The 11014-nt window shown below is 45.6% G+C and overlaps 2 protein-coding genes and 1 long non-coding RNA gene across 3 annotated transcripts; 1 reads left to right on the forward strand and 2 right to left on the reverse strand.

The window, feature by feature from the left end:
* The first annotated feature begins 1910 nt into the window (after positions 1-1910).
* Positions 1911-7124, forward strand: LOC104582057. The gene is made up of 2 exons (XR_002962517.1): positions 1911-2067; positions 5411-7124. It is a non-coding gene; the product is annotated as an uncharacterized LOC104582057 (long non-coding RNA).
* On the reverse strand, positions 2775-5914 carry LOC100842283 (COBRA-like protein 3). The gene is made up of 6 exons (XM_003559203.4): positions 5781-5914; positions 5108-5187; positions 4394-4850; positions 3899-4058; positions 3520-3800; positions 2775-3435 (listed from the first exon to the last, which is right to left on the reverse strand). The coding sequence occupies exons 1-6, from the start codon at positions 5878-5880 to the stop codon at positions 3143-3145; spliced, it is 1371 nt and encodes a 456-aa protein (XP_003559251.1). The 5' UTR covers positions 5881-5914; the 3' UTR covers positions 2775-3142.
* A 474-nt stretch (positions 7125-7598) lies between the features above and the next one.
* Positions 7599-10298, reverse strand: LOC100844716 (UDP-glycosyltransferase 83A1). Its single transcript, XM_014896780.2, has 2 exons — positions 8696-10298; positions 7599-8598 (listed from the first exon to the last, which is right to left on the reverse strand). Exons 1-2 carry the CDS (start codon positions 9177-9179, stop codon positions 7718-7720), a joined length of 1365 nt encoding a protein of 454 aa, XP_014752266.1. The 5' UTR covers positions 9180-10298; the 3' UTR covers positions 7599-7717.
* Positions 10299-11014: the final 716 nt, after the last annotated feature.

The raw sequence follows: 11014 nt of genomic DNA on the forward strand, positions 1-11014 counted from the left end.
AAAAGGTGCAAGTTTTTTTTAAAAAAAATTCCCCCTCGTGCTCCATTGGAAAACAGCAACAACAACAACCAAGCTGCTGGAACAGTTGATCCAGAGAAACGAAACACTCGCACCGACAGAGATGCTCCTGATTTATACTCTCTGCTCAACGGCTCCTGCACAGTGAGTCCATTTAAAACTTACACGTCACCTGGGTGTACGTACGAGGGAAGAATTGGCCTGCCAGTAAGGCTGAGCCTGACGGCGACAACAACCAGCGAACCGATCAACGTGTGCGTGTGAGAAACGAGAGACGGGTCACCGGAAGCTGCCTCGCAACGCAGGCGCCATCTCCGGAGGAAACTCCAACCGAACGGTCGTTCACAGGAAGCCAGCCAGCCAGCCGCGATCAACATCGGGGCCCGATTCAGGCTATACGGCTGACTGAACTGCTGAAGGCCGCAGTTTCGTCTTATTCTTTTCCTTTTCCCTTTCCCCCGTGAGACGCGCGGCGACAAATTAAATTGAAAACAGTCGGTCTGTCGCCCGGGTTCTTAGTGAGCTGGACGGAACCACGAGTACACGTAGTGGTAACATGGGAAAGAGTTGCTAGGAATCTTCCCGTGCGCCCCCCAACGGAATTTTGACTTTTCGCGACGTGCGTTCCTGCTGCCGTGCTGGCTGGCCGGGTTTACGCGTACACACGTCTTTCTGATTGCTGCACGTACGCGCTTGCATTGCATCCTCGCCGTGTGCGCACCGACTGGCCGACACCCCCCGGCATGGTATGCTGCGCACTTTGCCTTGCCTCCTGTGGTCTCGTGATTGAAGTGGTGTCGGAGAGTACTGCATGTTTCAAAACCGCGCCAACCTTTACGGGACGGAGGGAGTAAAGATTGTATTTCATACAATCATAAGTTTCGACGTACGACCACGATGCTTTTAGAAAAAAAGAAGAGATTCTGAATTGTATAATAGGTGTTGATACATCTGAGAGTGCCGTCTCCGTTTTATGCAGCAGCCAAACTCTCTGTTACGGTATCAATACCATTTTAAATTTTTTATCACAAAACATATGTACACCGGTCAACGGTACATGTTGGCACAAGGGTACACATGTAAAAACCGTGCAAATGAGACTTGCGCTTGTACAACGTACTCTTAAAAGACAAGATAAGTAGTGCTTCCTCCGTTCAACAAAAAATGTCTCAAATTTATTAAAATTTGGATGTATCTAGATATGACTTAGTGTGTAGATGCATTCAAATTTAGTCAAAATGAAGACATCCTTTGTTGGACGGAGGGAGTACAGTTTTTGCAATTTGACGGCACTAGGCCTAGCTGGAACGGATCCAGGTTTCTGGAATATAATAAGGAAACTGGTTTCGAAAATAAGCATTTCTAGAGCATTTAGATCAAAACATATTTGGTTAAACAATAGAAATAAAAAAAGAAGAAGAGAAGGCAATGCATTCATGGGCCAGCCCGATAAGGCCCAGGACAATATGCAGAAATGGCCCTACGGAATTTAAGCTTAGACTGAAGACTATGTATCAACATATACATACTACTCCAATGGAGTACATACGCTGGAAAAATCATCGGCCCCAAATCTGACTTGGCCCTCAGCCATTAGTCTGCACTTATTGCTCGGGTCCAGAGCCGGCCCATGGTATTCATCTAACGTTGTTTTTTTTTGACAGCTTCATCTAATTGGGCAGCGGTCTCACTCAGATTGGATGCCATCTCTGTTGAGGCTGAGCAAAAACCATCACGTGGAAGGTGGCGAGGGTGGTGCTGACTGCTGAGCTTCAACCTGGGGCTTGCTTGCAACTGCAACAAGCCAACAAACCCAACAGTACGGGCGGTGAACCATCCCTAGCTCCAATCCTTCGATTGCACTGCATCTTTCCTTCTCTTCCCATGGGCATATATATAGCAGGTCATGGGTGGCACATTGCTCTCTGATCTCTGAGATTTCGGAAGAGCAGCAGCGCGAAGCTGGGCACAAACCAAAGCATGGCTCCCTTCAAAGCAAGTCACAGAGAATGGTCCCATGGAGGTATTGCATCCAGCATCATCTCTAAGGTAAAATATTTCCGGGGACTTCTGTGCTGATATATAGGTGAAGCATTTCGCAACAATGTTATTATGTTTCTTTTAATGGTTTCTTTGTTTCAATTAAAACTAGTTCCTCTTGTTCAATCAATAACGTTTCTCCGAAGATTATTTAGGGAGGATCTCTCCATCTCAAACAGAAAAATATGTCTGGCGCCCGTCAGTGCGTGCTCCGAAGTCCAAACTAGCTGTAGGACAATTTGTTCAGACACAGAGATTAGAGTAGATGAGCATATCATATCATGGCGTCAGTTCCTGTTTGAATTCAGAAACATCCGATAGACCGAGAAATGCTGCAAATGGAAGTGAGAAAACAGAAATCTTGTCAACAATACTTCGTCTATCCACTTCCCCTCCAGAAGTATATCCATGCATCTGCCTATGATTACAATTAACCCACTTAGAGCATGTACAATGCAAAGTGCTTAGGGAAGTGCTTACAATACTTGTTTCTATAGGACAGGTGCTTAACTAGGCACCTCTGGTTTAATTTTGTAAGCAGCACGTTAAGCACTTTGCACTGTACATGCTCTTAGGGGGAACCTGATGCACGAAACCAAGCAAGCACGGAATTTGTTGTCGAATGGTTACAATTTCAAGTTCGTAAAATGCTCAGCTAGAGAGGCACTGAACACTAAAATGGATAAGCTCACCAACTTGGTTCAAAGATCAGATGGTGGCAAGAAAACAAACCTAAATTATCTCAACCAACAGTTACAGAACCCATACATTTACTACAAGAAAGGTAGTCATATAATTCATGAAAATTCCTGGTATGCTATAAAATACAAGAGGGGCAACTGTAATTACCTAAATTGCAGTAACTAAAGTTCACCAAAGTGTTGTGGCCAGTAAACAAGAAGAAAAAAGAAATACATTTTTGGCCCTTTTAAAATACAAAAAACACATATATCAGCTTTCCTCTATGCGACGCCATTTCTTGTGTACAACACTAGTGAAATTGTATGAACAAATTACCCGTTGCCCCATACCTCATGGAGCCTGACAGCAACTTGAAGCTTGCTGCATCTCTTGATCTCATTCATTATACATAAGCCAGCAAAGTAGCCAACACAGTCCAGAATACCAAGAGCGGTAGCGTCAATGGTTGTTTTGTTAGAGGGCTTGCATTAGGCAACCACGGATATGCATCAGGAGATGGCATGACACAGTTATCGCCATTGAAGTACACACGTCGTGGGAAGGCCCATCCTTTATCGAAGGTGAAAGTCGCAGAGTCCTTCTTCATAAGTATTTCTGACTGTGCATTTCCAAGCGGACCAGCTTGCATGAGCAAATCATTGTAGAATTTCATTCCCCAGAACATCGCAGTATCATCTGAAATGGATGGAATAATCTCAATAAGACAGGAGACACATTTCAATCAAGAAACCAAGTAAAATAGTCCACCAAGTGACTTACTTATTCCGCCTCCATACGGGGTAAGCGGCTTGTAGTTGAAGCTAAACAGCTTTGTGATATTATCAAAGTTGGGGTGCTGGACGACTAAGTTCCACTGTGTGTAATTCATTCGGTAGTTGAAGTTTGTAATAGTGACTTTCACTCTCCAGTAGTCCTTGTAGTTGAGCTTCACATGCCAGTGGATTCTTATCGGGCACATGTGGGAAGTACATTGGACAAGAGGCTGGCCAGTATATTTGCCAGGGCCATCGATGGCAGATTGTAAATAAGGCGAATTCTCACTGTGAAATGCATAGAATTATCATAAGGTAAGGAATTTTGCAGCAAACTAGAACCTTAATAAGAAGCATAGTAAAAAGTTATAATTATGTGAACTCACTTCACACAGCTTCCTGGACGAGTGTTATTGTTTTGGCAGCCACAAGAGCACGTTGGGCAGTTCACAATAGTGTCATTATAAAACGACGAGAGAGATACACAGCAGCTTGGAGTCTTCTGAGCAAGAAATTGGGAGTATGTGCAGGATACATTCCAAGTCACTGCGAATAGATAATTTCTTGTTAAAACCAACTAATAAAGAAAACACTCTGCAATTAAACATAAAAAGAATGTATAGAACCAATCAGATGCTTCCTTGTTTGACATGCAATGCTACAGAATAAAGTTAACAGAAATAGGCTACGCTCTGATTCTAAGTGATGAGAACGAATCACTTCTCGTTCCAATGCTTTCACCTTTCACTAATATAGTAGTATATCCTAGCATTCAGTCATGGTTAAACTAGCATTACAATTTGTAACTTGATAATGCATTTGCACAAGTTATTCAAGCAATTGAGAGCAAGCAGCAAAAGAGCAATAAGTGGGCAGCTTACTAAGAGCTTGGGTTGCCCGGCGCCCGTCTGAGGTGAAAAACTTAGTAGGCCTGCCAACAAGAGCACGGCCACATGTGTACCCTGGACCTGGGGCCTTGAGAGTGAAGTTTTTGGGCACCTTAACCGTCTTATTGGTAGTCCCAGCAAGACCTACACTAACCTGGAAGGAGGAAGCAGCATTTGATGGGTCCTGGTTAAATGTATTTATAACTCCTGCTTTGCAGCAGTTGGCAATTTGCTGATTATATGGGGTGCCAGGAAGCAGATCGACAATTGTAGGATCTCTCTTGCAGCAGTGGGGAGGGCTGCTCTTGAACTTTGAGCAATCGCCCTGCTCAGTGGTCTGAGCCCCCACCATCGACCAGATGACCTCCTTCTTTGCCCACGTCCACCCCAGTTGCCAACCAGGCGCAGAGATGTGTCGGAATTGTTGGTAGTTGAACATTGTGACGACTGCCTGCACAGGACAAGTTTGAAAAAATATACTATATCATGATACATGTACAGGGTGACCAGATATACTTAATCTGCCGATGATTGTACTAGGTGGTTATCTATATTGTTTGTACTTTGTAGCCTATGTTTGTAATCAGTCCTTGGTCATGCTACTTGATTTACATTATACTGCACAAGCTAAGGTCTATTCAGTAAAGAAACATGGCCTGATAGGTGGAAATGAAAGGCACAACTGTTGATCTGAGGGGTGCTACTTACAACATAACCATCAGCTGTCCACTCCATGATATCCCATTTTATCGTGATGTTGCCGTTTGGATCCAGTGAATCGTAAGCCTCTGCAAGAGTGGAGAAATAAAGGGTGCATATCAGATACATATCGCAAACAGAACAGAGAAAGAAAGTGAATTGACACACTAGATAGTAGATACAGTCTACGTTACATGATCCTTATTCCAATTTGTAAGATCTACCCGCTTAAGTTCACCACTGGAGGATCCTTTTAGCAGCAAAACACAGTTGTTTGACATATTTATACTAGTTCTCTTCCCTCCTAAACAGATCTATCGCCGCGGAGCTCGACACAAGGAAAGTTCAGAACAAAATCAGCAGAGAGTGACACTAGGGATGCTTGAAGTGCGCCCTTCTCCTGGATACGAAAAGCTTCCTGATTTTGGTTCATAATTCAGACAAGCACGAGAGAAACGAGATGAGTTAACCAAGTGGGATCAACATTAGAAGCCACCGACACCGACACGACCAGCTAAACGGCAATGTCATTGATCCGCACGCAAATACCAACAGGATCTCGCATCCGCTCCGTCTCGATGATACTCCGCGCTGATCGTGGCTACGCGTCGAACCAATTCGGCGCGACGCGAGGCTAAAGGGGAGGAGGACGGGTGGGAAAGCAGAGGAGAGGAAGCCGAACCTGTGGTGGCCGGTGCCAAGAAGAGCAGCACCGCCGCGAGCATCACGGCGCCGCAGCAGGCCGCGGATCTGGAGCTCCCGGTGCCGCCGCCAACCGCCATTTCTTCGCCCGCTACTCCGCGGATACTCTCTCTTCCGCAGGCAACAGTGATGCGAGCAGGCTTCCGCGCCTCTGTGGACTGTACGTTTCTTTCCGCCGATGAGCGATGGGCGAGTAGACGCGACGGGACAACCTGTGGGGCGTTTCGACCAAAATGCCCTCTACAGCTGTCGGGGGCGGATGTTTTTTCGAACGCTTTATTGATTCCTAAGAAAGCAAGACACAATCGAACTTCGAATATAAAACAAGATTTTAAAAAATATCATGGGTTTTCAAATCAATGCCTATAGATCTATTATTTGTATCTTCACGGTTTCTCTATTCATTCAATGACTATTGAAGAATACCATGTTTGTACAAAGTTTCATAAGTTTTGAAAAGCCCCACAAATTGCTGACCTCAAACAATAGAAACCTACGACCGTTGAATATGTCACGGCTGGGGACACACCCTTATTACAAAGCAAGCGGTGAAACAGTCACCCTTTCGATGAATCAAAAAGGAAAAAGAATAGCAACGTCAAAAGACAACCCGCGAAAACCACTAACTCCATAAAAATAGTCAGCGACGTCTACATCAATATGAGGACGGAGTCAGCACACCAATCTTCTAAACAATACAATCCCCAACGTCAAGATGCCACGGCCGTCGGGGATAGATGTTCTTTTGTCCTTGTGAGAGTGAGACTTTCCAAATTTTGCATCAGCAAGTTTTCCCAAATTTGATTACCTTTGACCATTGCTTGGTTTCACGTGAATATTTCGTTTTTCTTGTCCAAGTTTGGTTTCCTAGTGCCAAATTTAATCATTACTACTCCGTTGTTACATTGTTGATTATTACCACACTCCTTATCACCTCATGTCAAAAGAACTTATATGTACATCAATTGACTATTTATGCTTTACATCAATCGACCAATCAAAAAGATAAGCAGAGTCTTAGGCATGTCATGATGGGACCTAGCATGTCTCAACTTGTTATCGACACAACTCTTTTGACATGTTTTTGTTAGCATTTTGCGGACATATCATGCTAATTACTCCCTCCGTCTCAAAATAACTGATTTAAATTTGTATAAGAATTTATGCAAGTACATGCCACTTATTTCGGAATGGAGGGAGTAGAAAAGAAGCATGTCTTCTCTTGTTGGAGACACAACTCTTACTCGTGGGCATAACAAAACAATTATTTATTGTAACCACGTGCAAACATGACACCTAATTAAATAATCCAAACCTTTTTAGATACGTGGTTGTCACTTATGAAATACTATCCCTCTGATTCTAGATTTTTGACTCAAATTTGTCAAATATGAATGTATCTATTTTTAAAAACGTCTAGATACATGTAATATTTCGACAACAAAATTTAGAATCACATGGAGTACCTTCTTTTAAGAAAACACTCCAAGAAACGTGAGGCGGTGAGAGGCCTCAACAAATGCTTGCTTTGAACAGAGACTGTTGGTGTTGTTGTTGGTTTGGAACTTCCCGACATTTCGGCATTTCCAAGCGGTACCATCGGAATTATGAACAGCGTGATTTTCTGCATGTGTCTACAGTCTACACCTTTTTCTCTCGTTGGTGATATATATTGTGTATTCATCTAATGATCATGTTACTACTTCCGATCTAAAATAAGTGTCGCGGTTTTGAAGCAGACTTGAACTAATTTTAGTTCAAAACTGAGACACTTATTTTGTATCGAGTATAAAATCAATGACTTCTAAACTCCAATGTCTCCTCATATATTATACGATCTGGATCACATGATTATTATAATGTCGACTTAGAATTTTCTTTTTCTGGGTCGCACTAGAAATATAGCAAAACAAAACATCACTGCTCTCTTAATAATTCCACAAGCTTGAGCAAGTTCCCGTGCGAGGACCCTCCCTCCCGGATACTATCAGACGCCGCCTTCTTCCACATCGCCGCCCTCGCCTTGACCACCCCGTCTCCGAGCAGCCGCGCCACCTTGTGCCGGATCTCCTCCTTGGCCACGACCCCTCGCCCCTCATCCCGGCACAACTTGACGCCCGTCCCCCACACGTTGCAGACGTAGCTCTGGTTGCAGAACTGGTCGGCAAAATACGGCCAGCACAGCAACGGCACCCCATGGAGCACGCCTTCCACGGTGGAGTTCCACCCGCAGTGCGACACGAAGCAGGCGACCGCCGGGTGCGCGAGCACGCGCTGCTGGGGAGCCCAGCCGACCACCATCCCCAAGGCGCCATCAGCGCGGCGCCTGAACGCGTCGAGCCATTCTTCATCTTCTTCTCCGGCTCCGGCGGGCCGCCGGACCACCCACAGGAACGGCCGGCCGGCGATCGCGAGCCCGTCGGCGAGCTCCTGGAGCTGCGCCGCGCCCAGGACGCCCGTGCTCCCGAAGGCCACGTAGACGACGGAGCCGGGCGCCTGCGCGTCCAGCCAGGCGAGGCACGTCTCGTCTTCCGGCAGGAAGCTCCCGGCCAGCCTCGACTTCCGTGCTACCAGCGGGCCCAGCGGCAGCGTGTTGGGGAGAAGAGACAGCGCGTCGGGCTCCATCTCCATGGAGGTGTTGCAGATGACCGTCTCGGCGAGTGGTATCCATTGGTTGGTCCGGAGCACGTTCTGGACGTTGATCCTGCGCCGTTCCGGGGTGCTGCCCAGGCTGACCCAGGGGATCTCCGCCGCGTCCAGGGGCGGCACCTGCTGGATCCTGTGCCTCTTCACAATCCCTGCGTACAATACAGCCTCTTAACCTTAACCATACTAAGTAATTAAAGGCGAACATCTCTAATTGTCATGGAAAACACTCTGCTCTTAGCCTCTCACCACTTCCATCAATGACGCCATCCGCTATCAGCTTTGGGACGCTCAACCGGAGCGCGAAGACGGCGGCAGAGTAAGTCGAGAAGGACGCAACACAGGCGCCCGCCGCGCTGGCCAGCTCCAGCGCCCAGCTCATGGACACGTCCGCGATCACCCACTTGGTCTCCCTTGACCTGATCAGCTCCTGGAGGGGGGCGGACATGGCGGCCGGCAGGTCCTTGACGAACTTGCCGATGTCCGCGCGGTCGTCGGCAGGGCCCAGGCCGTCTGGAACCGATAACATGTGGATTCCACGGGGAATTGCTTCTGCTCCTTCCTCCTCCGCCAAGGCCTCCAGGACGCGGCCGTGGTTGAACTCCGTGTTCACGAAGTCAACCTCCAGGCCGTGCTCGACGAGCTTCTGGGAGAGCTTCATCAGCGGGATGACATGGCCCTGTGCTGGGAATGGCAGCACCATGACACGAGGCTGGGTTGTGGCAGCGGCCATGGAGCTTGTGTTATTAAGAGTGGTGTGTATGGCCAGATGGAAGGAAGCTGTGAGAACAGAGTTTGGCACTTCGCTGTTCGATAGAGATTTTTGCCTGATAGGCCCATCGATCACACGTGTATATAAGGGGATGTTGCATCAGGGACTGCATCGGCAGATTTCGTGTCTGTTGACCGTATGGTTATCTTTCTCAAAGGAAATGTTATCTTGAGCATGGTTCGGTTGGCCCTATGGATAAAATTATCCGAAAATGTGGACCCTTTTCTTGACTCTACCGTGTTGGGCAAGCAAAATTGCCAAAGTATGCGGAAATGTCACGTGAGAGATCTGTACTTCCCTGCAATATTGTAAGGTATCGCGAGGCGTGAAATGGATACACCGCGTAACAGGTCACTGTGTCGCGTGTTGCTGCGCCCGCAGCTGGACCACCGCGCGCCGTTGGACCATAGGCAGAAAATGACGCATATATGTCTACAAGTTGTTTATGGATATGCTATAAATCTTACGTGACCAAAAATCAAATCAACAAAAGTATTTAACCGATCAAAGTGTCGTTGGTCAAGCCACCTAAACAAGTCAAGTCAAGAAAATGGCCAAATAAAAGAACGCGACAAAAAAGAAAAGAAAAGGAACAATCTCTTGGTAATCTCTGGCATCTTAACATGTTGTCCTTCTACCAAAGAGTACATCTCGCCTTTAATAATTCAAGAGGATATATATCCTAGACCGCTTTAAGTTCTAATCTCAACACTCACAAAGACCCATTCAGTTTGAGATCAAGGGTTGAGCATAGAGCTCCTTTGAGCTTTAGCCTCAAAATCCAGTAAGACATATCCGGTCCGGAGTCAATTGACGACCAGGATCTACAAATAGCAGAGGGGAAACTCTCGGCTACTTGTTCCACTCGGTGACTCTCTTAGCATAGGAGTAAGATCGCTCAACGAGTTGAAATATTTTTTTACCTGTCTTTTGCAGGCGCACTTGCACATGCCGCTGTGCTAATTATTGCCTAAAAAATGGGCTATACGTGACTAGAAGTTTTAATTTTGGCTACAAATTAACATCATGTATGAGTGACCGACTTGCTAGCGAACAAGACATTCACCAATCAAATATCGCTACAATGTATAAAACAAATTACTAGCTCGCGATCTAAATTCAATTTGTTTCTTTTAACCGAGATCTAACTTCAATTCGAGTATCCATGGAATAATCGTGTAAATTTTTGATATCACATTATGATTTATTATCATGAAGACTCTATCTACTAACATAACTTGACGCAGACATAGCCTATCAGTGCAAGCGATATCGACAAATTCAGCATGTTGACTTTAGTATTGTATGATCAGTCATCTAAAGTAGAGACACGAGGCCGACAAGTAATTTTAACTTTAATTCCAGATGCATACTCCCACCGTCACATATTAAGTATCTCAAATTTGTCCAACTATGGATGTATCTATGCCTAAAAAGCGTTTAGATACATGTAATGGACACTACTAGAATCCACAGTTTTTCCTAGTGCCAAATACTCTAGGTGAAAGTAAGAAAAACGTAGGTAAAGGATTTACCTAGGTACTGCACTAGGGAAAGAACCCTAGGTATAGTATGGTGGGGAAAGAGGGCTTACCTAGTGGCATTTTGACTATTCTAGGGGAACATTTCTTCACCTAGGGGACGGAACTCTAGGAAAAATTATCACATGACAGTTGTATGCCAAGGTGGAAAGTTACAATCCCTAGTGTCAATTTAGCTCTAGGGAAAGGTGTGGGACCGAATTGAATCAGGTATGTCGTATTGACCATAATTGAAATGTATTCAAATGAAACCGG

Source organism: Brachypodium distachyon, chromosome 1, assembly GCF_000005505.3.
Source record: "Brachypodium distachyon strain Bd21 chromosome 1, Brachypodium_distachyon_v3.0, whole genome shotgun sequence".
Classification (NCBI taxonomy): Eukaryota; Viridiplantae; Streptophyta; class Magnoliopsida; order Poales; family Poaceae; genus Brachypodium; species Brachypodium distachyon.

Bases quoted from the DNA above. Each gene is read 5' to 3' on its own strand.
- LOC100844716 (XM_014896780.2), bottom strand. From the start codon at position 9,179: ATGGCCGCTGCCACAACCCAGCCTCGTGTCATGGTGCTGCCATTCCCA. The intron at 8,599-8,695 runs GTGAGAGGCTAA...TATTGTACGCAG, and splicing joins TGGCGTCATTGATGGAAGTG to GGATTGTGAAGAGGCACAGG.
- LOC100842283 (XM_003559203.4), bottom strand. From the start codon at position 5,880: ATGGCGGTTGGCGGCGGCACCGGGAGCTCCAGATCCGCGGCCTGCTGC. The intron at 4,851-5,107 runs GTAAGTAGCACC...TGTCCTGTGCAG, and splicing joins GGACAGCTGATGGTTATGTT to GCAGTCGTCACAATGTTCAA. The intron at 3,436-3,519 runs GTAAGTCACTTG...CATCCATTTCAG, and splicing joins CCCGTATGGAGGCGGAATAA to ATGATACTGCGATGTTCTGG.